At 56.2% G+C, this 26,287-nt stretch overlaps 1 protein-coding gene across 2 annotated transcripts; it reads right to left on the bottom strand.

The window, feature by feature from the left end:
- Positions 1–311: 311 nt before the first annotated feature.
- EDN2 (endothelin 2) lies at positions 312–5,926 on the bottom strand. 2 transcript variants are annotated; one of them, XM_006215840.4, is made up of 5 exons: positions 5,781–5,926; positions 5,273–5,435; positions 3,617–3,739; positions 2,577–2,675; positions 312–1,042 (listed from the first exon to the last, which is right to left on the bottom strand). In XM_006215840.4, the coding sequence occupies exons 1-5, from the start codon at positions 5,842–5,844 to the stop codon at positions 949–951; spliced, it is 543 nt and encodes a 180-aa protein (XP_006215902.1). In that variant the 5' UTR covers positions 5,845–5,926; the 3' UTR covers positions 312–948. The 2 variants fall into 2 exon arrangements, with proteins under 2 accessions (XP_006215902.1, XP_072831910.1); XM_072975809.1 differs by lacking the exon at positions 2,577–2,675.
- Positions 5,927–26,287: the final 20,361 nt, after the last annotated feature.

The raw sequence follows: 26,287 nt of genomic DNA, 5'->3' as shown, positions 1-26,287 counted from the left end.
TAATGGCCCTCCCATGGGCTTGGCTCCTTCCAAACATGCTCTTAGGGAAGGCCTGGGCATTGGTTACTGGCCTGATGGAAACATAGTTCCCAGAACCCTGGATATCAAAGCTGCAAATATCTGTCCTGGCATGAGAGGCAAAAGCCCAGAGAGGGTGTTTTAGCAGCCAGAGATGCCCAGCAGGGGCACGGGGGAAAGGAACTCAGGCTCCAGCCACCTGCCCCCAGCCCTTTTCTCCCCCTTCCTGTGTTCTCTTAACTTCCAAGTAGTCCCTTTTGGAGAAGTGCCTCAGCCAAGACAAAATACCAGAGTACCATTTCACTGTTTATTACAAACACAAATTGGCAGGTAAGTAACTGAGAGTCTAAAAAAATACATTAAAATAAATAATCAAAATTTTCCAAGTTCTTAAAGCAAATAAGTTATATACAGACAAGTGAAGGAGAGCAGGCCCATCTCACCAGGAGTGTCCCCAGGGTAAAAGGGTACAAGGACTCTGGGGAGGGAGAGCTGGAGGGGACAGATGGGGGCCGACTGGAACATCAGCCCCGGGCAGACCCATCCAGCCTCCAGGGCGGGCGTAGGTGGGAGCAACCACTACTACACATCACTCCTGGTTTGCGGCCAACAGACACGACACCTCTCCGGACGTGGCCTCCAGGCTGGTGCACGCCCCACTCGTTTCTTTCAGCAGGGCTACGGGGCCAGGGTCAGCGTGAGAGGCCGCTCTGCAGCCTGGGGGCTGAAGGCTTTCCTGGGCAGTGTGAGGGCACTGAGCTGCCTTGAAGGAGGCTCCTTCTCCAGGGCGAGGAGGCCGGAGCTCGCACCAATCCCGGCAGGTGGGTTTTCTGGCCCAGGAAACAGATGGAGGGTCTCCAAGCACTGGGACGCCTCTCTCCTCCTGTCTCCACTCAGGCTTCCTTCCCAAAGTTCCTCCAGTTTCCAGAACTATCTCTTCCTCCACCTGGAGTGTGTAGGCCTGGGCTCCCTCATTCCCTCTGGCTGTTGCCTAGCAGAACGGATCTTGGCAGCAGAAATAACCCTGGAATTGAAGAGAGGTCAGTTTAGCATCTCAGGAGATATGGACCATCTGAGAGTTCCCTGTAAGAGGCGCAGTAATAAGGGCTGGATCCCTTCCTCGTGGCTGTAGGGTCAGAGGGTGGCCACAGCTGACCCTGAAAACAAGGTCAGGTCTACACATCAGGGATAGGCCACACCAGGCCTGGAAGCTTCTCTGCCCACAGGGGCTTTGACAAAATCGATGTTCAGCATCCAGTACCATCAAAGCAACCGGACGGCCCAGGGGGTCTCCCCTGACCTGCCTTCCCACTCCCATACCGCTGTCCAGACTTCCAGGCTGTTTACCTTCTCCCCACTCAAACTCCACCTCCCAAATTTCCCATTCTGCAAGGTCCAGCTCAAGGTGGTTCCACCTGGACATATATGGGTCCTAGCTGCCCTTTGACTCTGGCTGAGACCCTGGCTGGGACTCTGGGGTAATCTGGGTGGCCTCACCCTGGCTCAAGTTGTTTTAGCCTGCAAGCTGGGTGGCTGGCTTTGGTTCCCAGCAAGGGTCTCAACTTCTCTGAGCCCCTTTCTTGGTCCATATAATAAAACAGGCCTGAACTGGTGTGATGATGAGTCCAGGTTAGCAAAGCACTCTCTTTGCCTGCTATGAAGTGCCACGCACTTGCAAAGTCCTATCTTGAATATTTTTCATCCTAAGACAGTTCCTAAGTATATGGTGGGTCCTGCCTATCCCCCTCTCCTGCCTTTTCTCCTCTGCTTCTGCCTGCTCATGAAGATGGGAGTCCCTGAGGGGCCAGGCTGGGCCCCGGCACTGTCCAGTCCTGAGGAGCCCTCAGGGACAAAGGCGGGATGGCTAAGATCTCCCAATCTCTCATATGCCAGGCACATCATGTATGTCAACCCGTCTCACCTACGATAAACCCCTGAGATGGATGGCACTGTCGTCCCTGATTCACAAATAGGACCTGGAAGCCCAGAGAAGTCAAGTGACAAGACCAAGGTCACAAAGTTTGTTCGTGGCAGGGCTGGGGTTCAAATAAGGGAGTTCTGGCCCAGGAGCTGATCCTTTAGCCACTGTGCTGCATGGCTGGATGTGGGGTTTCTGGTGTTAAGTCAGTCGGGTTGGACAGATGTTCACAGGTACCTCCTATGTGTTGAGCCTCAAGCTGAGCCATGCTGGGGCCACCAGGGAGGCGTTCCATTCTGGGACACGAGGAGGGAGCAGGCCCGGTAGTCGGCCCCTCTGGACCCCATGTGTGGGAGATGCTTGATTCAGACACGGCCTGAATGAATGCCTGTGGACCTTCCACGGTCACAAGCTCTCACCCCCACCCCCCAGAAAAGTCTACTTCCAGGCCTGGTCATAACAAAGAGCATAGCAGTTAAGAACAAGGCTCTGGAGTCAACCAGGTGCCACACTGCCTGTGTGACCTCGGGCAAACACCTTCGCTCCTCTGAGGTTCTCATGGCTGCCCCATGGGGAACCGTGGAGGGGTCCCCATGGAGAAAAAGGGAAATGTGTGAGGTATACAGGAGGTGCCCCTCACCTCAGCTGCTGAAGAAGCTTGCCAGCTGGGGCCCATGTCTTGCTGGCCTGGAACACATCTGCAGGGGACCCACTGCCTGGGACTGCCATAGCTTTAGTCCTGAATGAACAGAATTAGGGCCCAAGTGAGGGGCTGTCCAGGGCTCCAAGGCCAGCTGGCTGCAGGCCCGGCCCAGCCCCCTCCCCACCCCTCCCTGCCCTCAGAAGCAGATCCATTTCCACCCTGTGCACCTGGCACCCCTCCTTTCCCAGATGGGGTGGGGACAGAGGAAACTGAGCTACCGGGAATGTGTTCTTAGCCTCAGAAAGAGGCAGCTGAGGGGCCAGTCTTCCCAGAATCCAGCCACCTGCAGCTGAGCCTAGCCCTTTTCAGGGGAAACTGAGGCAGGGGTGGAGCCATAACTGGAGTCCCGGGGAGGAGTTTCTCGTAAACCATCATGGGAACAGGAGGCTGGGGATTGTGAAGCCAGTTTCTGCTTTCGCATATGCTCCAAATGGAGGAGGGAAGGAACACTTCCCCACCCCTTTGACAGATGAGAAAACTGAGGCCCAGAAAGTTGAGAGACTTGGCAAAGGCCCCCAGCAGCTCTGTGACCACTCTGGGATGGTGCCGTGGACGTTACTTCACCAAGAAACCTCTCAAGTCCCCTGAGCCTCAGGTGCAAACTCAATGCCCCGTGGACAAGGCTGAAGGCCCAGCTCTCTGTCTGACTAGCTTTGTGGCCTGACAGGAGGAGTCTTGTCCCCTCTATGGGCCTGAGCTGCCTCAGCTGTCACCTGGGGAGAACTCTTCCTGCCCAAGAGTGAGGATGTAATGTTCTCAGAAGCCCCCAGGGCTGGGCAGAGTTGGGGACTCAGGGGGACCGGTTCCCTGCAGGACGGAATGGTGCCCAACGACACAGGGCAACCTAAGGCCCCTGGGACCCTGCCTTCCGCTATTTACCCACCCTGCCCTTCTGCTGGCCTCCCCACACCCTGCTGTGCAGGGCAGACCCAGGCCCGCAGCCACTTCTGACCCCTGCAGGCTGGGTGCCCACTCACCAGGGTCTTCGATGGCAGAAGGTGGCACAGGCGGGGTCCCTGGCACTGAAGCATTCACAGCGCCTTGGCAGAGAGCGGCGCCGGCGTCTTGGCGGGTTTCCCAGGCCGTAAGGAGCTGTCTGTCTGTGGGCGGGCAGCCAGCAAGGTAGTAGTGTAGGGTGGAGAGAGAGAGAGAGAGAAAGAGAGAGAGAGATTAGATAAACCAGGACCATCGGCAAGCTGGGACTGTCCACACTGCACACTGGGATGGCCACCCATGTCACCAGCATGACAGTAAAAGGTAACCAGCCCCTGACCTCAAGAAGACCCACCACAGCCTCCTCCTTAGGTGCCCGGCAGCCCAGGACAAGATCCTTCCCCTCTCTGGGCCTCTGCTTCCCCTCACCCACACCCCACCCCAACTCCCCCGGCACTACTCAGTAAGACTCCCAGCAAGGGGAAGAGGGTGTGGGAGCTATGCTCCCTCCCCATGTGGGGAGTCCTCCCTGCCCCTCCCCCCTCCAAGACAGGAACTTGGGCTGGTGGAGCCAGGCTAGTCCCCCTGTTCTCAGAGAAGACCCTCAGCTTGTCCTGGAGGAGGGGCAGAAATGCCATCTCACAGAAGTAAACACACAGGCTCACAGGCTCACTGTTAAGCTGCCCCTACCTGGTCACCACTTGCCTGGAAGGGTGACAAATGTTTCTTAGGGCTTTGACTTAAAAATGATGGGGGGTGTGTGTGTGTGTGCATGTGTGCATGTGTATGTGTGTGTGAAATCGGCTGAGACTGATTTCAGATTTAGTCTGGCCCAGGTGAGCCACGGGCAGGGCAGGGATCCTGTGGCCAGTTGGACCAGCACCTTCAGGTGCCAGAGCTAATTTTAGACGATGTGGTTGGAGCTGTAATGACTCCAGGTAGACCCAGCACGCAGGGACTGGCAGGGTTCCCGCCCCGAGCCAGTGTTTGGATGCGGATTAGCTCCACATACGCTTACGTGCCGGGCTTCTCTTGTCTCTTGCAATTTGGGGAAGGAAAAAAAAACACAAACACACAGAAACTTCAACTTAAAGTATGCAGTGGCCCGGAGGCAGTACGGGTGCAGACAGAACAGAAAGCACTGGGCCCCCACCCCAGCTCTGCCAGGTGACAGGGGGCAGATTTCTCATCTGTCATTTGGGGACAACAACAGTACCTGCCTCATGGGGAGGATGGGGGACACATGAGAGATGCCAACAGACAAGCAGTGCTTGGCATAAGGCCTGGTGCAGTCAAGACACGGGTGTTAAATTGTATTATTCTTGGAAGATCACGAAGAGGCAGCACGGGCAGAGCCGCCGTGAGCTCTGGCATACTCAGACTAGGATGGAGTCTTCATCTACCATTTACTCCTTCCTGTGTGATCTTGGGAAAGGCACCTAACCTCTCTGAGCCTCAGTACCCTGATCTGGGAAACAGAGTCAGCACATTCTAGCAGGCTACTGTGAGGATTCTCATGGGACAGCCCTCTCTATTGCTCAGGCGGCCACCACGTGGGTGTTGAAGCCATAACTGATAGCTATTGCTTTTAGTGCAATGCCTTCAGGGAGAGCTGCCTTGTGCCGGGGGCTCCCCGGCATGCCAGCAGCCCCCTACCCCCAGCCCCGGCAGCCCCACCTGGATCCCCACGGTACACTCACCCGGGAGTGTTCACCCAGATGATGTCCAGGTGGCAAAAGTAGACGCACTCCTTGTCGAGCCAGGAGCTGCAGGAGCAACGGCGAGGCCGTAGGTGGGAGCCTCGGGCACGGGGCGAGGGTGCTGGCTGCTCTGGAGTTGGGGTGGCAGCAACTCGGCTCTTGCCTGCATGCACAGGAGGGAGAGAGAGGTGGAGAGGTGGGTCAGGGCGCCTGGCACAGCTGGGATGGAGGACCCGCCGGGCTCCTCCTCTTGCATAATTGAGGAAGCTCAGGAGCTCCAGGCCAGCCCGGGGAAGCCCCAGCAGCTCTGGGTGGAAAGGACCAGCAGCTGCTCTGCGCCTGCAGCGCCTCTAATTGTACAGCCCCCTGCAGCTACGGCTGCCGCTGAGCTAGACTCCTGCCCCTGTGTGCCCCCAGCTGACTTGAGGGGCATGGCAGCCCCAGGGGAGAGAGAGATGGACAGACTCCGGGTCTGCTGCAGCAGAAGAAGCAAGGGTAGGGGGCTTACCTTCGTGCAGGGCCACGAGCAGGGCTAGAGCGATGGAGCACCAGGCGGTGGGCACGGCAACCATGGTGGTGGTGGAGCGTGCAGGCTGAACCGGAGCAGGGAGAGTGCCTGTTGCCAGCGTCTTGCTACCAAGCTGAGTTGATAGCTCATTGCCTCGGTGCCCTGGCTGACTCTTATAACACCAAATGCGCCCCGCCCCTGCCCGTCCAGCCCTGCTCCGCTGCACCGGTGGGTGGGCCGGGAGCCAGGGACACCGCCTTCTCCCAGGGCGCCTGGCCCGCCCTAGCCTCCGCGGTGGGGGGGATGAGGGGAGGGGAGAATGAGGCGGGGAGGGAAGGCCCCTGCTCCTCCCTCTGTGCCTAGAACACCTCCCGGAGTCCCCAGGCTCCTCTGCAGCCCCCAGGGATCCCTCCCAGTCCTGATGGACTACCTCAAGTCATCCCCCAAGTACCCCCCAGCCCCCTTCCCTCACTGGCTGAGCCACAGGTCTGAGAATTTAGAGGGAGAGGTTGCATGAGCAAAACCCTCCCTTTCCTTGGAGGAGACCCTGACTTCCTGCCTGCCTACAGCTAACCCGGTGGAGGGTGTCCCTTCTATTGTTTGGGAGGTAAAAGACCTGCTTAAGGCTGAGTAGCCTTGGGCAAGTCAGAGGCCTCTCTGGGCCTGTTTCCTTCAGTTAAAGAAACAGCTCTGACCAGCCTGCAGCTGCCTCCTCCCTGCTTACCCAGGAGGTGCTCCTCTTTCATTCTTGCCCTCCTCCCCACCTCCAAGGCCTGGAGACAGGAATTCTGGTCCCCTTTAGAACCTATTCAGCTGAGCAGCCAAGGCCAAGGACATCCCTCCTGGGCCTCAGTTTCCTTGTTTGCAAAACAAAGCCAAAATAGGGAGTTCTTAATCTGTTCAGCTCACAGGCTCCCTTGACACTAAGAACAGGGCTTCAGAGCTCTTTCCAGAAAGATGTCCCCGTGGACACACACACAAAGCGCCTAGGAAGGCCTCTCATCTTGGACATGACAGGATAACTTGGTTCACCTTTGTGACTACTTTCCGCAAAAAAAGGCAAGATGGTGAGGACGCTCTGGTGGCTAGCAGTCTGCTCCTGTCCTTCTACTGGCTCAGAGGTTGGGCCGTGCTGACACAAGAGCAGGGATGCTCTGGTGCTGAGCTCAGAAGCTCATGGAACAGGAAGTCGGTTTCTGCTCCTGCCCAAGCCTGGCTCAGAGTTCACCCTTCTCAAGGACCCTGTCTCCTGGCGCCCGAGGAAAGGCCCTCTCATTTCTCGGAACTCCCTGAACCCATGCTCTCATGCCTGACTCATGACATTGGGCTTATCTCCTCGACAATCCTGAAGTCCAGAACTCCAGAGAGGGCCAGCCCGGAGCCTGCCTGGCACCCGGTAGGGGTCTCTGATTGAGTGCTTCTCTGAGGGAGGGGGAATGAATGAATAAAGGCCTGGCTTTGAACCGTGGACATTAGATCCTCAGGAACCCAGGCTGCTCAAGTTTCAGTTTCTGTGTTCAGCAGTGCTTTTATCATTAGACATTGAGGGAAGGGGAAATAGATGATCATGAAGAAACAGGCAGTTTTGTTTCCTCCAAGGGTGTGTGCACGTGTGCGCACGTGTATACGTGCGATCCTGATCCCAGCAGAGCAGAACAGAACCGGACAAAGGAGGGAGACACCCCTCAGCGATCCCTTTGACCCCCAGGCTGCCTCAGGCTGCAGGGGAAGCAGGAACAAACCTACCCTGTGCTTAGAGCGCGTCAACTCCTCTCCTTCACAGCCCCAGGAGGCAGCTGCTCTCATCTGGGTATCAGCTCCACCTCTGCCCAGGAGAAGATGGAGACTCTGAGAGGTGCATTGCTGGGCCAAGGTCACACAGCTGGCATTGGAACGTCAATCTTGGTCTCTTCAGCAAACCAAACCACAGTGACTCCCCATCCAGTGCTCAAGCCCTCCCCCGCATGGTGCCTCTCTAAGAATTTAGAAGAGTATTTCTGGAACGAGGTGAGCAATGCTCCTCGTCATTTCTATGAGCCTCAGAGAGAATATAAATACGGAATTAAGCAGGGTTAGGGTGGGGGTGGGGGGAGAGGATTCAAGCTACTGAACCGTGAAGAGAAGACAGAGGGAAAGCAGGTCAGCGGGGAGAAGGAGGGGGTTGGGGAGGGGAGGGAAACAAACTGGGAGGCTGATAAAAGCAGGTAGGGAGAGAGAACGCACCAGGAAGCAGAGCGCAGCGAGAAAGAAAGAACTCGAATTTGAGAAAGTAAAAGAGAAAGACCATCGGAGTGAGAGCAAAGGTTCTAACATGTCTAATCTTTACACAAATGCAAAGAGCCTGGCCAGGACAATAGGCAACCAGAGGCTCCGAGTCTGCAAAACATAATAGAAGAATTAAAAGGGCCAGAAGACAAGATCCCTCCCTGGCGTGAAAAGAGGATGACGACAGGGCAGGGGCCACCGCCTGGCCCCGCAGGGTCAGCTCTGGAAGCTGCGCCCGACTCCAGTTTCCCCCCTTCCCTGCCTTCAGCTCGAGCAGGGCAAGCAGGGCTCCAGTGAAATGGAAAGGCCTGGCCTGGGAACCTGAACGAGCCCTGGTCTTGGCTGGTGGGGTTGGGGGGAGTGGGGTGGAAGGGAGGTAGGGAGGGAAAGCCTTCCCGAAACAGTTCCCCAACCCCCCTACTCTGGCAAGAGCTGGTTTCCAGGTAGAGAAAATTAAGCTGAGTTAAAAATAGCCAGCCCCAGCCCCCCTAGGTCCCTTAGCCTGGACCCTGACAGTCCCCTCTCTGTGTCCTGGCTGGGCTGGCTTGCATGGGCCTCCAACTCCACTGCTCTGGCTCCTACCAAATGCCCCAGCCAGCTGCTCTGCAGCCATGCCTCAACCTGACCTGGCCCTGCTACCTACCTCGGCAGCTAAAGGCTGAAGGTCGAGGGGCAAGGATTCATGGAAGGTCACCCCATCAGAAGTCAGAAGGAATGGTTTTGCACACAAAATAATTTACTCCACTTAATGCCTGGCACCAGCCCATTTCAAGAAGGAGAGATTTGTGGGGAGGGCAGGTTGGCAGGAGAGGGCAGTTAGGATTTCTAGGTGAGACATGGCGCTAGGAAGTGTCCTCTAGAAATTCTCTCTGGGCTTCACTCCTATTTGGTAGATGAGATAACTGAGGTCCAAGAGGAGAAACAACTTACTCAAGACACTGATGGTCTGGACACATTCTCTTGGCTACGAATCCAGCCCCACCCTTTCTGTACATCAGTGAGGCTCCCAGGGGTCCAAGCTGAGCCCAAGACCCTGGATCGCCTTGGGAAGAGCTGTCAGGGAGGACCCCACTGGCAGGAAGGCCAGGGCACTGGGAGGAAGCTAGGCTAGCTTCCTGTGGACTCGAAATCTCCCTTGATCACCCCTGCACTGAGAGTACACGTGGTTCCATCAAACAGCTGTCCTGCTGTGTGTGATGAAAGATGCATGGGAGTGAGGATGAAATGTCCTTGTGATGCTATCTGGCAGGGCAGAAACCGGTGCCTGGTGATGCAGGAGCAGTAAGTTTTGGTCCCAACTTTGCTGTTCATGCTGTGTGTCCTTGGGTAAGTCCTTTCCTTCCCCTGGTTCTCTGGACAGCTTGCCTGCCTTCCCATTGACAGCGAGGGGCACTCTCAGCTCTGAAAGACTGTGGTATGTAGAATCAATCTGCCCGGAGTTTCCAGCTCCCCAGACGCAAGCCCTGCAGACTCAGTGACAGCAGCACTATCGCTCTTGCTCCCAGCTTGGAACCCTCGGCTCTCTTACCTCTGGAAAACCAATCACTTCCCTGTTGCCACCGGACCCTACCAGGTTTCAGGAAGTTCTGTTTGCAGCCTCAGTGGAAGGGACACAGAGTCTTACTTGTGGGCACATACCGTGCAGGCAGCTTAGCAGAGCGAGCAGCTGGGCAGATGGGGCTGGCTGCGGAGATGTCTGGAGCCTGCAGGGAATGGGGGGCTGGGGAGGGTTCGGCCCTGGGGCTAGCCTGGGTGGACGATTTAGGGACTGAGGGGAAGGTTAGACATCCCCACTGTCACCTGTCCTCAAGTTATGTCCCCACGGCTGTGGGTCAGGATTGCCCCCAGTCGGGCCTGGGACCACTCAGCCTCAGGGCCTCTTTCTGGTGGGTGGTCTGGGCCTCCTGCCATGGGCCACAGCTCACCCTGAGCCAGCAGGGCCGGCCACCGCCCACGGAACTGTCCCCACGCTGGGTCTCTGCAAGGGCAGTCTCTGTCCTGCGGGACCAGCGCCCCTGGTCTCTGTGGCTTCCCTCGGAGGACGCTCCCTGCCTAGTTCTCCTCCTCCTTCCAGCTCAGCTCATTGGGAAGATTTATATCTCCCACATAAACTGTACTTTTAAAGGAATAATTAATGTGCCCTGTCTGTTGTTAATCTAAGGGTAGTCAGAACAGGGTCAGCCCATAGAACTGCTGGAATTTCAGCCAAAAGCAGACATCGTTAAGTCAAGGCACCCTTGTCGACAGGTACGTGAGTCCTGCTGGACTTTTGGAAATAACAAAAGAACCCAAGGACTAAGCAATCAAGATGGAAATCTCTGGACTCAAAGTTTTGGAGTTATCTCCAAGATGCTCAGGGCCCAATCCCCTAGTGGGGTAAATGTGCACATAGTGAGCACTTATTATATTCCAAGCTCTGTGTTAAGCGATAGACATAGATTACCTTCATTAACTGTCGTAACACACCAAAGGGTGGGCACTATAATTAGTCCCTATTTTATAAATGAGGAAACTGAGGCTCATGACTTGCCCAGTGTCAGACAGCTAGAAAGTGGCAGAGCCAAGACTGGAAGGCAGATCTGTGTAACTCCGAAGCCCTAACCCTGAGCCTTGTGTGCCTCCTCGCTGACCCTGTTCTGATTGCCCTTAGATTATTAACAGACAGGGCACATGAATTATTCCTTTAAAAGTACAGCCCATGAGGAGCCCCCTGGCAGCAACTCTTCTCCAGGGGTCACCTCTTTGCACCTAACCAGGCTGAGAACCCTGTGCAGCCTGGGCAGGTGGGAAGTCCAGGAACAGACCTGCATCCGTGAGAGGGCCTCACTCCCACAGCAAAAGCAGCACATTGCCTGTGCCTGTGAGGACAGGGCTGAGGCCTGGTCACGGCCCTTTTGTAGGTGTGGGCAGTTCATATTTACTTCACTGGATACCCTCTCACCAAAAGGCAGGGTGAGAACTTTTCCCTTATATGCATTTGCTATTGGGCCAACTGCCTGTATCACATATATCCAACAATCTCCCATCTATTCACCTACTCTTCCATCTATCCATCCATCCATCCCTTCATCTATTCCTCCATCCATCCATCCATCCATCCATCCATCAATCTGTTCAACCTCCCATGTCCCTACCCATCCATCCATCCTTCCTTCTATCTGTCCATCCATTCATCCATTATCTAAACTTTTATCCATCCTTCCATCCATACATCTACACAACCAGTCTCCTTCCTCCACATATCCATCCTCCTTCATGAAAGATGTGGTTAGAGAGATTAGAAAGGTCAAAAAAACAATGAAGGCATGTGACACTTGTCCTGGAAACATCTGGTTATTTCCTGGGGAGAGATATGTCTCCCCACTGAGACATAGTCTTCTCTGGAATCCCCAGCCCAGAACCCAGCACAAGCCTGGGCACATGGTCCATGGCCAACACTGGAGCGAACACACAAGATGGCTTTATCTCACCAGACAAAGCCTGCTTTGCAGAGACACCTCTTCTGATGAGGAAAGTTTAGGTCCCTTTTTCTTCCTGATACTATCTTCAAAATTCTCCAGTGATGAAGACTTGACATAATCTCTAAGAGAAAAGACAAGCAGCCAGAGAGGGAAAGGCCCTTGGCCTATACCAGGGAGGAGGAACAGCCCACCAGCGGTCACCCTGCCAGGCCTGGATCCTAGGAACCAAGAATGCCTGGACTCTCCTCTCGGAGGCCTAGGAACCCTGCACTTGGAGGGGCTGGAACCCCAGGCTTCTTCTCCATCTGCCACCACCAGCCAAGACATGCAGCTGGTAGTTTTTCAGAGTCACACCCACCCTGTTGCCTAGAACCCATATTTTCCAGGGCACACCCAGCACCCCACCAGAAGGCTGTCTTTCCCCTCTGGGAAGGGGTGAGCCACCAGGAGGCTGAGCCATGCAGAAGTACAGTGCTTCGTTCTTTGTTCAAGTGTCAGCTAAAAATAAGTGCCTGGTGCCTTTATCATCAGGCTGCTGAAGCCCAGGGTTCCCGCTGTGGTTCCAGGCCAATATTCCTGAGCAGAAGTGTGCCTGGGGTACCTCCTTGCCTAAAGGCCTTGGCCCTCCTTCCCGGCTCCTGGGAATCCCGAGCCATGAATGACCCAGGAGGGGCACTGCTGGCTGGCTGGCAGGAGGGCGGTCAGGAGCTGAAGCTGCTCAGGGTGTGGGGGTGAGTCAGGGGCCAGCCCACCCCGGGAACCTCTGAGGCTTGGTGGATCTGGCTCCCAGCTTCAAAGCCCCGTGACTCAAGCTTGAATTTCCCCCCTCCCCTCTGTGGACACGTGCCCAGCCCTGTGTCAGGGCAGAAGTAGTGCAGGGGAGGGGTGGCTGGTCTGGGTTCTGGTTTTGCTGTTCACGAACCACATGACCAAAGGGCACACCGCAGTTTGATCTTCCTGAGTGTCAGAGGCCCCATCCATCAGAGGCTCTAAGAGTAAAAATCCTACCTCACAGCAGCTGGGAGGCTTTGCGGCAGATCCCATGGAAGATTTGGCCTGTTGCCTGGCACAGGGGGTTTCTGTCGGCCAGCCTCTGTCCTCCCTTCCTCACCCCGGGCTGCAGGGTGTGTGTGGACATCCTCCTGGAAAGGAGTGTGTGTGTGTGTGTGTGTGTCTGTTGGGGGAGGTGGTAGTAGAAATTGTACATCTGCATGCCTTGGGCCAGATGCACCATGAGTAGGCTTTCCACTGCCCTGGGTCACATAGCCTCTCCACAGGTCACCCGCAGCCACCCTGCTGGCTCCACTCACCTATGTTTGCTTTGGCACGCCACACGAGGCCACACCAGATGAGAAGTGTGTTGAGATCAGAGCTGCCTTCCTATGAAAACCAGGCTTCAGCTGGAAGTCTGCAGCCAGGACCCGGCCTGGCGTTAGGGTGAAGCATCTTGTCGAGCCCAAATGCCCACCCTGGCATTGGGCCTGCCTAGGGTCTAACTTGGAGCTATCTTTCCTTCCTCATCCCACCAGTGCCAACCTAGGCGCCCATGGCTCTGGCCTCCCAGCCCCTGGTGCCTGTTACTCCTTGGATACGCTGCACATCTTTCTGGCCTCCCTGACTTTGTGTAAGCTGGGGCCTCCCCTTCTCCTTCCATTCTTACTTGACTTATTCTGCCCGTCCTCAAGGCCCACCACAAACGTTACCTCCCTCAGGAAGCCTTCCCAACGCCATCTGAGACACGATTTCTGACTCACCTCTGAACACCCGCATCATTCTCACTCATAGCCACCTCTGGCTAGGCCTAATCTTGTGTCTTCATGGGCTGACTAGTGTCTAAGGGCTCTGATTCTGGTGTCAGGCCCACCTCTCATCCCATCACCCTTTCCTTTTTCTTTGAGCCCCAATTTCCTCACCTATAAAATGGGTATGAATCACGGCAACAGGCTGTGTAAAGATTAAATGAGAGCTCAATAAGTGAGCCATTGTCATTATGGTTACATCTAATTACAGAGCATGGCCACACTCTTGCTCTCACTAAATCCTTACAGCATAACCCTTCGAGGTATGTCAGTGTGTCCATCTTCAGACTCGACTTTAGACTCTGAGAAGTTTGAGAGCTTGACCTGTGATGGTAGAGGTTCAGACCCAGGTCTGTCTGACCCTGGGGTCAGTGCCATTTCTACTCTCCCTGCCATTCATTTAGATGACCTCCTCCAGCCCCTGTCCCTGAGTTCAGATCACATGCTCAATTGAGACCATTGAATTGGAAATTCAGCCTCTGTCATTGGCCCCAGCCCAGGCTTTCCGGGTCCCTGGGGCTCGGGGAGCTGCCTCTTGAGCATAATGCAGAAGATAAAGACAAAGTCTTCCCGGTCTGATGGCTGCAGAGCTCAGTTTCCTGTCATATGTTCCAAAGAAAACACTGGTGGCATGTGGAACTCTGTTGCCAAATGTGTTTGGGAAACTGGGTGTTCAGCTGGGTCTCTAAGAGCCTCCAGCGTGCAGATGAGTGCTGTGAATCTCCCAGAGTGCTCCCTGAGACTGGAAGGTGAGGGCGGCCCCAGGCCCAGGGAGGCGGCTTCCAGGCTAGGAAAAGGGGCACACAGAGCTGCAGGCTTGGGCTCAGTTTCCAGCTGGGTGGATGCGGGCAAGCCCACTCTCTCGTCCAAGCGTGAGTTTCGTCTCCCTTGGGTGCCCTACAGACTGTAAAGTGTCAGGTCTGCTGCAGCCCAGAAAGACCTCCTCAGGGAGCCTTCTGGACCCACCGAGGGAAGCTGGGTGCTCAGACTGTGGAGGGTAGGTATTCTGGGGCTCCACAGCCTGGGGAGCCCTTCCTGGATGCTACTCCACATCAAAGGAGCAGCCAGACCATCTTCTCTCCACCTCCCTATAGTTCGCTGAAACCATCCTGAGATTACTAAGCAACTGGCACCTTAAGAATTAATTGTAGCTACTGTTTTCCCATGTAAACATTCCCCCACATGTGGTCCCCGGTGCCAGACTCTGCACAGCCCTTTACATGTCTTATCACACTTAGTCACCCCAGCAGGAGGGCACTCTTCTTTTTAGTCCCATTTTGCAGGTGAGGAGCCTGAGGCTGAGTGAGAAGTGAATCTGCATCTGAATTTAGATCTGTCTGCATTCTTACAACCATCCTGGCATCAGTTATTCCATATGGAATCTTTGTGGGATTCACCTTATTATTGTTACCCTCCTTCTTCAGATAGGGAAACTGAGGTATCTTGTCCATCTAACAAGAAAGGAGCTGGGATTTGAACCCAAGTCAGTCTGAGCCCTTGGCCTAAGCTCTCAACCTCAATTCTATATTTTCCTGGTCAGGGCCAGAGAGTCCTCCAAAGCAGGTCCTGGGGGGCCTGAGTCTGAGGGCAGTGGGAAAAGTGCCCCCATCCCTCAACCTGACTCCTGAGCCTTACCCAGTGGAACCCTGGGAGCTTGGTAGAGGGGAGTAGCCTGTTTACACGGTGAGCATCATGTTGAGTGGTGAGGCGAGCGGTGACTCAGGGTGGGAGGCCCTGAATTGGGGGGGCCGGCAGCCGACAGTGGGAGAGCCCAGGCCACGCCAGACCATTGCTGGAGTTCCCTGGAAGAGAAGGTTTGGGTAAGGCAGGGCTGAGTCACAGCAGCGAGATCAGACAGGGAGCTGGGATGTCCTAATGATCTCACACTTCCATCTCGGCCTGGCAAGGATCCTGGTCGGCCCACCCTGGTAGGACGGCATACCTCCTCTTTGGCCACCCGTAGCCAGAGGATATCTCTGAGACTAGAGGATCTCCCTGCAGACTCCTTGAAGCCTGGTGTCACTGAAACCCTGAAACCCTACCAGACTGAGGCAGTAGCTGGTAGAGGGCACAGAGCAGAGTTATGGGAGACCAAGTCCCTCCACCTCTCATGCTGTGTGACCTGGGTCAAGCAATTCCAGCTCTCTGAGCTTTGACTTCTTCCTTGTCTTATAGATTCATGTGAGGATATCATAAGCTGATGATTGTTGTCCAAGCCCTGGCACACAGCTGGTGTCCAAGGGTGTGGGGAGGGAGGGAGGCAGCCATCACCAGCCAGGAGCCTACAAAAGGATGGAAGGCTATGTTGGACTGGCCTTGATGACCCTGGCTGGAGGTCCACAAACCACTGTCCCAGTTATTGGCAGTGCGGCCTTGGGTGAGGGCCTTCTGATCCCTGGGCCTCAGTTTCCCCATATGTCAAATAAAAATAATAACCCGACTCTCAGAAGAATGCTATCATGGGGCTTCTGGAAGCTCCCCACCCCCCACCTCGGGCCAGGTATCAGGGAGGAAAGAGCAGGAACCATCCCACTGGGCTCAGAAGCAGTGGGGAAGTCCCCCCACCATGCCTGCCTGGAAGATATGCCTGGGAGCCTTGTGAGGGTACTGCCTGCCCCCAACTCAGCACTCCTCAAGGCTGGTCCAGAGAGGCTGAAGGTTACCAAGGTCACACAGAAGGCAGCTGAATGGACCCACCATCCAAGGGGAGGGGTCCTTTATCTCCCCAGATAAGAGGCTCTGAATGGGCCTGGAAGGCCTTACGGCCTGAGATTTGGGTGACTCTTGGGGGTGGGAGGGGGAGGGCCAGAGCTGGGCTGACTCAGGCTGACCATAAGAGACCACTTCCCCCTGCGCCTCCTCAGCCTGAGTCAGCTTGGGGCTGTGGCTGCTTCTGAGTTCATTGCCTGCCTGCCTGCCTCCTGCCCAGCCTTGAAACCCAGGCCCCAGGCACAAGGCAGGTCCGTAATAATGACTTGGTGATAATGACAGCTGTGTGGGGAGCTGTGCCCACGTGCGAAGCATTCTCTTTGCCTTCATTCATCTGATCCTCCAAATAGGCCTGGGAAGCAGGCAGGGCAGGGGTTCAGAGAAGCTGCAAAAGGTGCCCAAGGTCACAGAGCCAGGAGCAGAAGAGAAGGGTCTACAGGCCCCAAGGCCATGCTGTTTGCCATCACGCAGCGGACACACTGAGCTGGGTCTGTGTGAGACCTGGACTGGGTCTATGGGTCTCTGGCCCAGCTGGGATTTAGGGAAAGGGGCCCCAAATGTATTTCCCTGGAATAGGGACTTGGGAGGGTGGAAGGCCTGTGATAAAGGCCCTGGGCCTAAGGGCCAGTGTGTGCTCTGTTGTCCAAAATGGAAGGCTAGATAAGGAGTTACAGGACCCCAGAGAAGTAAGTGTCTGTCTCTGCCTGGAGGTCGGGATGGCTTTCCAGCACAAGAGACATTTGAGTGGAACTATGAAGATGGACAAAGCACTCCAGGGAAAGGGAATCGCCTGAAGAAAGACTGGGAGGCCTGAAAGAGCACAGAATGTCCTAGGAGCTGGAGGGAACGGTGTGAGGGACCCAGTGATGAGAGAGGAGCCTGGAGGCCAGGACCATAGGCCTTGCATGCCCAGCCGTAGCTGACCCCTTCCTGAGGTCAAAGTGCAGTCAACTCGTAGCTGTGCTGTGGAGGCCCTGGCCTGCTGGGACCCAAACCTGTCCTGGATTGGGGGGTATTTCTTTCTAGGGCCTTCTCTGGACTCTCAGATGAGCCACAGGCGGGGGACACCACAGTCTGGGGAAGAACTGCCCAGTCTGTTTCTGCACCTGAAAACAAAGCCACCCAGTGTCTACCTCATTCCTGCATACTCAGGGCAGGCCTCTGACCTGACACTTCACAGCTTCAAAGAGCTCCACATTCCCTGAGACTGGGTTGCAATGGGGCAAGAAGCCAGGCTGGCAGAGGGATCATGGCACCGACCTCCCCACTGCCTCACTTTCCTAAGGGGTACAGGCAACTCTGTACTCCCCGGCTTCCTGGCTGTCTTTATGAGACCCATCTCAGTATGGCCTGGCCTGGCTGGTGACCCCAGGCGTAGTCCAGCTCTTCTCTATATTTTGGTGTTGGCCCTGATGACCACAGGCACCAGCTGGAAGGCTGCTTGAACCAAATCTGCCTTTTCTCCTTCTTGGAGCCTCGTTTGTAATTTCCACGACAACCGCTTGAGGGCGCCCTTCCAAGGCACCCACTATATAGATGAGGGAACCGAGGTTTAGTAAGGTGAAGTGAGTGACCTGGTCTCAGCCACAGAAGGGCAGAGGCCAGGAGGACACCCGCTGCGCTCCAGACACTGCATCTGCGCTTTAGCATATAGCGGATACATGCAGATTCTGAAGCTTACAACCCGGGTTCAAATCCTAGCCTTGCTACTCACTAGTTCCCGATCTCAAGCAAATCAGTGTCTGTGCCCCAGTTACCCTATCCGCAAAATGGTGGTAATAATAGTACCTCCTTGTAGGGTTGGCGTAAGAATTCGGGGAGATGATAATTCATACCAAGTGCTTACAACTGTGCCTAGCACATCCCCATTTGGCAGATGGAAAAACTGAGACTCAAAGACAAGCAGTGCCCTCAGGCCAGGATTCACCCCCTAGTCCGCCACCAGACCCTCCTCGGCCATGGCGGGGACTAGCGGGCTCTCCCACTGGCTCTCGCTTTCCTGTCTGCTTAGGGAAATCCTGCGGCTGGGGCCCGGGGAGAGCGTGCAGCGGATGAGTGAGCGGAGGACCTGCTTCGGCAGCGACACTCGGCCCGCCCTCGCCTCCCGACCAATTTTGGGCAAAGCGGCGGCAGCGGCGGCGGCGGCGCGCTACGTGCAGGCAGTGAGTCAGCGCGCAAGAATCCGCAGGACGCTTTGTTCTCCGCTCCGCCAGGAACGTGCTGGGGCTGGGGCGCGGCGGGACCTGACATCACCGCGCCCTCAGCTCCGCCACGTGCCGCCCGGGACCCAAGTCTCAGCTTCCCCTCTGGGCACCCCAGGAGACCTCGGGAAGGCCAGTCCCCTCCCCAGGCCTCAGCGGCTCTGGCTCTCAAAGACCCTGGCGGCCTCAGCCTCCTGTGTGGATCACAGAGGGAAGGGCTGCCCAGGAGGAGGAAGACAGCTCCCTGCAAGGGCCAGTAGGTGGAACCAAGAGGTCGCTTAGCCACAGCAAGACCCTAAGGCTGCCCTGGGGACACTGAGGCTGGTGTAGGAGAAAGAAGGGCAGGAGGCCTCCCAGCCTTGCCTCCAGCTTGCTGTGTGTTTCCCCCAAGTCACTCCCCTTCTCTGGGCCTGAGTCTGTCCAGCTGACAATTGTGACATTGGCTGTCTTGCTTCTGCCCAGAGTCCTGTGCTGGGTAGATGTGCTTTGGAAAGGAGTGCAGGAGCCTTGAGAAGTCTTTGCAAACTACAGGTGGCCACGGTGAGGCCTTTGGTGTGACAGGTCATGCTTAGATCCTTCTAAATGTGATGCCATCTAATGATCAGAACCACCCTGAGTGGTGGCATTGCTGTTTGTAAGAAATTGAGACTCAGAGGGGCAAAGTTATCTGCCTCAGGCCACACTCTATTATTGCAGAGCTGATGGGAACCAGGGACAGTGTGGCCTGGCCCCCTTCTTCCTGAGAGTGTGGACCCTTCTCCTGGGCCCGAGGGCCACTTCTGGGGCCCCCTGACGTGGCCAGCCCTGGCAAGTGCAGCATGAAGCCTTGAGACTGCTCGTCTGGTCGTCCCCAGAAGGAGCAGTGGTAACTGGAAACAGAATCCTGCCCTGTGTGGCCCTGGACATGTCACTTGCCTCCTCCCATGACTGCATTGTCACTTCCCCATTTCAGCTCCCCCAGGAACTAAATGGCCAAGTCTGTGAATAGAACCTGCAGGGGCAGGCAGGGTGGCCAGTGGGGTGTAGGGAGGGGTCCCTGGATAGATGTTTTTTCATGCACTGACTCCCTTCTTCCCTCATGCATGAGGTCCTGGACACCAGGGGATAGCCGGCCCCTCCCCCACAGTCCCCCCCACCAAATAGAGGAAACTGGAGCCTGGGGCTCCTAGTTGGCCTGGGGGCCTTTTGCAGGAGGCTGCCAGCGTCCGTCCTAGCTTCAAAGACTCAGCAATTGGGCAGGTCCTCTCTGGGGTCCTTGCCAGCACCTCCCCCTGCTCAGTGTCTTCTAGAACTTTTGGCTACTGTCCCTCGCAGGACATGTGTTCTGTGTGGAGAAGAGGGAGGATGATCTCTCCCCAACCCAGGGCTGAACTTGCCAAGGCCATGTCCCCACCTTAGTTCCAGCCCTCTCTTGAAACCCCAACACAGCCCCCACCGAGCTTTAGCTGGTCCCCAGTGATGGGTGCTGGCAGAAGAGGCCAGAACCCCGATGGCTCTCAGCCTCCTCCCCACTGTTTGTCCCCATCATGGGTCATCTGATCCATAGGTAGCACAGCTGGGGAAGGCTGAGCTGCAGGGGCCCCAGAAGGCCTCTCTGTCCCCTGGGCCAGAGATCCCTGCAAGACCGCGGTATCTGGAGTCGGCCAGCTCTGGGACCTGGGTGGGTTACTCCACCTCTGCTCCTCAGACTCCACACCTGTGAATGGGAGCAGGGTCCCTTCTGCAGGCGTTCAGGGAGCTGGTGGACGTAAACCCCTTACTACACCTCCAGTGGCTGTTGGGTCAGCATCCACCCGACCTGAAGAGCTCTAGTGACTTCTGCATTGTCTCCGTCTTCTCTGACTTGAGTCAATGACAACACTCCTCCTCCTGTAGATTTCTCTGGTCATGGATTCTTCTGGGTCCCAGTGAAGAAGACCTCCCCAGTTTGGCCCCTCACAGCTCAAGCCAGGCCACTGCAGCCCAGAGACACAGTGCCCTGCTGTGCCCCAAGGCTGAGCAGGGAGAACGTGCTCACTGCCTCGGGTGGAGGATGATGGTCTGTGTGACCCTTTGGCCTCCAAGTCCCAGAGGCTGAGGACCTGGGGTGACAAGAGAGACTGGAGTGAGCAACTGTCTGCACACGCCCCCCTACCCCCCCCACAATTCCTGGCACCCTAGGGCCCCGCCTCAGCCTGGCACGTCTGCCCGGATTCCTGCCCGTGTGGTTTCCTCTGGGCCTCTCCCTCACGTCCGCTGGCAGAGCATCCCCAGCTGTCTGCATTCCTCTACTTTGAAGACGGCCACCTCAGGGCCGGGCCTGGCTGGGACACCCCTGACTGTGGGAGCGCGCGTGCTGGCGAAGATGTTCCGGGACATACCTGCGGTCAGCTGCCTCTCTGTGCTCATGCGTAAGTCAGCCCTGTGTGCCGTGTGTGCATGCCTGTGTGTGCAGGGATGCGGGGGAGGGGCATGGAAACCTGTGTGGACACACATGAGTGCATGAGGGGTGCAGGGAGAACTTATGGATCCTTGAGGGTCCCAGGGACCTGTGGGAAGGGACCTGTGCTCTTGCACACTGTGGAGGGTGGTGCATGTTTCTCGTAACAAAGAGTCCCTGTGTGTGTGAGGAACATGCTTTTAAGGGTGGCCTCTCTCCGTCTAAGCTCATAGCCACTGAAAAAAGCAGGGGGTCAGGATGAGCTCAAGCGTGGAGAGCCCATTTGCCTGGCTAAGCTGGGTGTAGCCCACATGTTCCCCTATTTAACCCTCACACCAATCCCAGGAAGGATACAAGTGGGATTTGAGGCTTGGAGAAGACGAGCCACTTGCCCAAGGTCACAGAGCCTGTAAGTGGTGGAGCCGGAGTTCAGATCCATGTCTCTGCCTGACTCGCGAAGCTCTCGGGCAGGGCAGGGAGGGCACAGAGCTGCTGCAGGGGCCACAGCACAGAGGAGACTGGTGCATCACACAGTTCATGGCTGGGCTGTTCCCTTGGAGGGTGGAAGACTTCGAGTCTCCCACCCAGGCCTCTGGTACCAGCACTGCACCTGCTCCTGCTGGGTAATCATAATACACGCGCGTGGAATAGTTGCTCTGTGCCAGGCCCTGGGTAAGTGCTTTGCATGCATCTAACCCTCACTAACACTCTAGGAGGCTGGTGCTATTATTATTATACTATATGTATATAATACTGCATATACATTTATATCATAATATAGACTAATGGGTATTATTATTCTCATATTAGACACAAGGACACTGAGTCACCAAAATGTTCAATAACTTTCTCCAAATCTTCTGGCTGATCATAGCAGGGCAGAAATTTGAGCCCATGCAGTCTGGCTGCAAAGTCCGAGTGCCCAAGCCCTGCAAGTACCAGCATCTCCTAGTGCCTGAGACCCCAGCCTCACCCTATTTCTGCTGAGTGGTCTCCACCTCCATCCTACTTGCAGACCCAAGGGAGTCAAGGGCTGGGTATACCAGGCCCCCATCTCACACATGGGGAAACTGAGACTGGACTGTATAGAGTCTGGGCCTGACAAGTTAACTCCAGAAGCCAGGTGCAGCCCTTGCTAACTTGCTGTGGGATTTGAGGCAAGCGCTCTGCGCTCTCTGGGCCTCAGTCTCTGCCTGCAGCCTCCCAGAGATCAGGTAGGAAGGGCTGTCTCCAAGTCTGCAGGCAGGGAGTCCTGGGAGGAGGCGGGGCAGCCTGGCAGCCAAGTGGGCAGGCAGGTGAAGGTGAGACCGGGCCAGGGCTGAAGCCGAGACTCGGAGCCGGTTTTCCCAGGCCGTCTGACTAATCTTGTGTCTATATTTATCTCCTCCTTTCTTGGGTGAGCAAACAGAGCCCGATGCCAGCCTGCCCTGCCACCCCCAAGGCCGGCACGTTTCCCTCACCTGCCGGGTGGCCCTGGGGAGCACTGTAGTCTTGGCCCAAAGCTCAGCTTGGCCTACGTAGGACACACAAGGATGCTTGAACCCGGTTGTCTTCTGTGATGAATCTAATTGTCAGAGGTGGCCTGGGAAGCTCCACAGGGGCCTCTGCACATGTGGGCAGCCGCGACCGTGGCCTGGGTGATGCTGGTGCGTCAGGGCCCTGTAAAGCCCTACCTCACTCAGGAACAAAGGGTCTTCTTATTCGGGACACTGACTTTTGTTCACACTTTGGTCTAAATGGCAGCCCCCTGTTCCTCCAGGATCTGAAATTCCTAGAGGAGGAAGTCTGCATGGTACAGAGGTGTAGAGTCAGATCACTCTGGGGTTGAATCCTGGCACCCTGACCTTAGGCAAATAACCTCAATGTGACTGAGTTTTTGCTTGTCAAATAGGACCAATAATTCCCACTCCCCAGGGGTCTTGTGAACGTGAAGTCAGAGGCAGTATGAGCTGACAGATGGGATGGGCTCCACTGGGGAGGGGCGGCCTGTCCCCACCTGCTTCCACCATCCCAGGCCCAGACCCACATCTGTGACAGTGGGCCCACAAAAGGCCCATGAGGGGACATATATGCACCTGACCCTCTCAACATGCACACAGCAATGGACGCCCCCAACTCTGAGAGGTGCATGCAGCCTTAGACCCAGGATGGGTTAGATGAGTTGGGGCTTGGACCCAGGGAAGACCTCAGAAGGGACCAGATACTCATTTTGCTGAGATCCTTCCCAGAGGTGAATGCGGAGGGACAAGTGGCCAGTCAGGCCAAAGGGGTGATGGGAACAGTAGGGCATCTTATCGAGAGATGGCTCAGCTGAGACCAGACCTGGGCTTCGTTGCCCCTGACCTCAGCTGGGATCCCCATGGCTGGCTAGGTCTTTGCCCCAATCCTGGCCTCTGCCCTGGCAGTGCTACCTTCCTGACCTTGGGGAACCCTGAGCCTGGTGCACGTGCAACACAGCCCTTCCAGGTTGGATTAGGCAGAGTCTGAGGACGTGCCAGGCTGGCAGGCTCGCAGGCGGGGCGGGTGCCGACGCTGGGGCTGCCCTGCGCTGGCTGGGGACCGGGCTGCAGCAAAGCCTTGTATGGCTCTGGCAGAGTAGCTCAGCAGCAGCACCCATTGGCTGGGCTGGCACTCCCAGCTGGGGCCACCCGGGCCCCAAACCACGGTAACCAGAGCCATCGGGAGCTGGTGGATTAGCGTGGCTTCCTGCCCGTCCACCTGTCCACCACCAGGGCTGCTCTTTTCCTTTCCTAAAAAGGGAGAGCCGGCAGGTGAACTCAGGCATGTGGTAGAGGAGGAATGGGTGGAGTGCTGCAGGTGGCTCTGCCGAGGGTTCAGGAATCCCAGCCCTGGCCTTAAGCCAAGCTCTTCCCTGCTCCAGACATCAGTTTTCTCATCTACAAACAGGGAAGGTCCCTAGAGTGGCTGAGGCTGTGATGGGATTGGGGGCTATGTCTGCTGAGGTTGACTCTAACCCTAACCCCAACCCCAACCTCAACACAGGTTCGAGGACTGCTAGGTAGCAAAGAGGCCCAGATTCTCTTTCCATAGGAAACCAACACTTCTTGAGTGTGGGGGCTTGATTTTAAATCCCTGCCCTGACCCTCACCACGTGACATCGGGAGCAGCATCACCTGTCTGAGCCCCAGTCTTCCTTCTCTGGAAGATGGTGAGCTGATAAATCTCTCTCTGGACCAGGTTCTCCTGAGCAGATGGCCGTGATGAGCCCCATGCCATGCAGCCCTGGTCTGCTCCCTCCTCAGTCGCCCCTTGTCCTCCCCTGACTCTTCCTCTTCCTGTTTCTCTCCACTCATGCTCATCTCTGACTGGTCTGCCTTTTGAGGCCATCCTGCCTTCAATGGTCTGTCCCTGAGAGTCTCTAGGACCGAGCCTGGGCTCCAGGTCCTGAGCCCTGGGGAGAGGATGGAACCCTGGATGGGGAGTAGCGAGGCTTGGGTCAGGCTTCAGTGGCAACAGACAGCAGCCCAAGCCCTCCTGAGGCTCTGGGTCAGATGTAACCGGGGTCGGTGGCCCTGCCACTTGCCAGGGTTGCTCTTGGGCTCTGCCCTTCGTCTGTGAAGGGCGGTGGGTGTCTGCCCCGTCCTGACTCTCTGCAAAAGCATAAATGCTCTGTGAACTCCAGAGCAGCTGTGGGAGGCCTGGTGGCGGTGATGTGTGAGTGACGGGTGGGCCTTGGGCCCTATGGCAGGCTGGGGAGGGCAGGTGGCTGGCCCTTCAGAGAATTCACGTATGCTTTCCATGCTATCGAGAACGGATTCTCCCTGGGGTGGAGGGCAGGCATGAGAGAGCTGGGGCAGAGTAGCTGGAGTGGGGCCTGGAGTCCAGGGAAGAAAGACTTGAGAACATGTAGGGGTGAGGGGGAGGCTCACAGGAAGGAGATGGTGAGCAGCAGTGGAACCATGCCAGCCTCTGTTTCCCCGGCCCGCTTTCTTCCGCTCCTCTCAAAGGGGGTTCACACCTTCTCACCTCTCCAATCTTTCCCCCCCCCCGCAACTTCCTCCTCTCCTCTCAGCAGGTGATCTCACTCCATTTCACAGAGAAAATGTGGAATCCAAGCCCTGGTGTCCACTGGTCTGTGCTTGCGCCTTCAGCCTCAGGCACAGGGACCTCATGTGGTGACTGGATGGCACTGCTGAGAAGCCAGGCAGCTTCTGGGAAGAAGCCCCGGCCCAGGCCTCCCTTGTCCCACTGGTGCCTGGGCAGGAGAGGGCGAGTGGTCTGAGGTCCAGGGCTCCACTGGGGCCTGAGTGCAGGGCGGAGAGGAGGGGGAGGAATTCGGGGTTCCCCGAGGCGCTGCAGTGGAGTCAGTCCTCACACTGCCTCTAACTTGCTGTGCACCTTTGACTGGTGGGGGCCCTTTGGAACTTGTGGTTTTTTTTCTCTAAAAATGAGGATGGGACTTTAACTCTCATCCCCCTGGGTTGTTGTGAGGACTACAAATAGGGCTTGTAAAACGCTGGAGGCAAGACCTGGCTCATACAGTCTTCTTCTGGGCCTCCACTGTACCGCTGGTCTCAACTGAGATCTGGGCTCTCCCCAGAGACTTACTCCTGGGCAGCTGCCCCTCATCCTTCCATATCCCATGACTCTAATGCCAGCTGCCATCTTCGCTGCCCAGGCCTCCTTCCATACCATTATTTTTTTTTCATTCCCTGTAAAAATCTAGCACTTTTGAGGCAGATCTATCTGGCCCCCCTCCCTCACCCCACTGCTGACATCTGCTCATCTCTTAGGCACTTCTGATACTGAGAAATCCTAGCCTCGTGTGATTGTCATTAGGGCTGTTCACATATATTCCTTGTCTTCCGCTAGGCATGGCCATGTCACTTGCTTTGGCTGATGAAATGTGAAAGAAGGGATGCTTGTTTCCAGGTAGAGCATTTTGTTGTCAATGCAACGTTTCATCCCTCTCTCCTTTTCTCTGCCTCTGAGGTCACGAGAGCACTGGATAGAGCCTCCATCAGCCTCGGTCTCCCTGTGATGAGGATGAGTACGGTTCCTCTGCTGACCCACATGGGACATGTGGCAGAAGGGAAAACATCAACTTTCATGGTTTTCAGCTCCTGAGTTTCTGGGTTGCTTGTTTCTGCAGCATGACACCTCCTATCCTGCCTGATACAGCCTGGCTCATAGCCTGGATCTCCAGCCCAGGCCTGCTGTCATCAGAGATGACCACACAGGCCACCTGTGCCACCCACTTGGCACTCTCGCCTCCCAGCCTCTTGATCTCCAGTTGTGTCTTCTGTCCCTCCAGCTCAGCACCCACATCTGTGGCCCTTCCTCCACAACAGTCCTGTATCTGGAATAATGAGCTAAGACAACTCCCAACCTTTTCTTCTCTGTGCCCATCCAAATCCCCAGTCACTTGACCACCGACCTTTCCCTGTATCAGTCCCCACTTTCTAGCCCATGAATTCAGGGGTCCAGAACCTCCTCTCTTTGTTGGCCAATACGCTCACCTCCCATACCTCACTCTCTTTCTGTCCCATGGCCAGGTGATACCACCACCTGGCCGCCTCGTCCATGCCCATGGCGTGGCCTGCTGGACCACCTGCACGGTGGAGCAGCAGTGGTACCATGCCAGCCTCTGTTTCCCAGCCGGCTTTCTCCCGCTCCCCTCAAAGGGGGTTCA

This window comes from Vicugna pacos, chromosome 13 (assembly GCF_048564905.1).
Source record: "Vicugna pacos chromosome 13, VicPac4, whole genome shotgun sequence".
Lineage (NCBI taxonomy): Eukaryota > Metazoa > Chordata > Mammalia > Artiodactyla > Camelidae > Vicugna > Vicugna pacos.
This window is presented reverse-complemented; position numbering and strand designations above follow the sequence as displayed.

What these genes read in the sequence shown, in the direction of transcription:
- EDN2 (XM_006215840.4), bottom strand. Translation starts at nt 5,844, where the DNA reads ATGGTTGCCGTGCCCACCGCCTGGTGCTCCATCGCTCTAGCCCTGCTC. An exon ending in ATCTGGGTGAACACTCCCGG is followed by an intron (nt 3,740 to 5,272) that starts GTGAGTGTACCG and finishes GCCCGCCCACAG; the next exon opens with ACAGACAGCTCCTTACGGCC. An exon ending in TTCTGCCATCGAAGACCCTG is followed by an intron (nt 2,676 to 3,616) that starts GTGAGTGGGCAC and finishes CTGTTCATTCAG; the next exon opens with GACTAAAGCTATGGCAGTCC.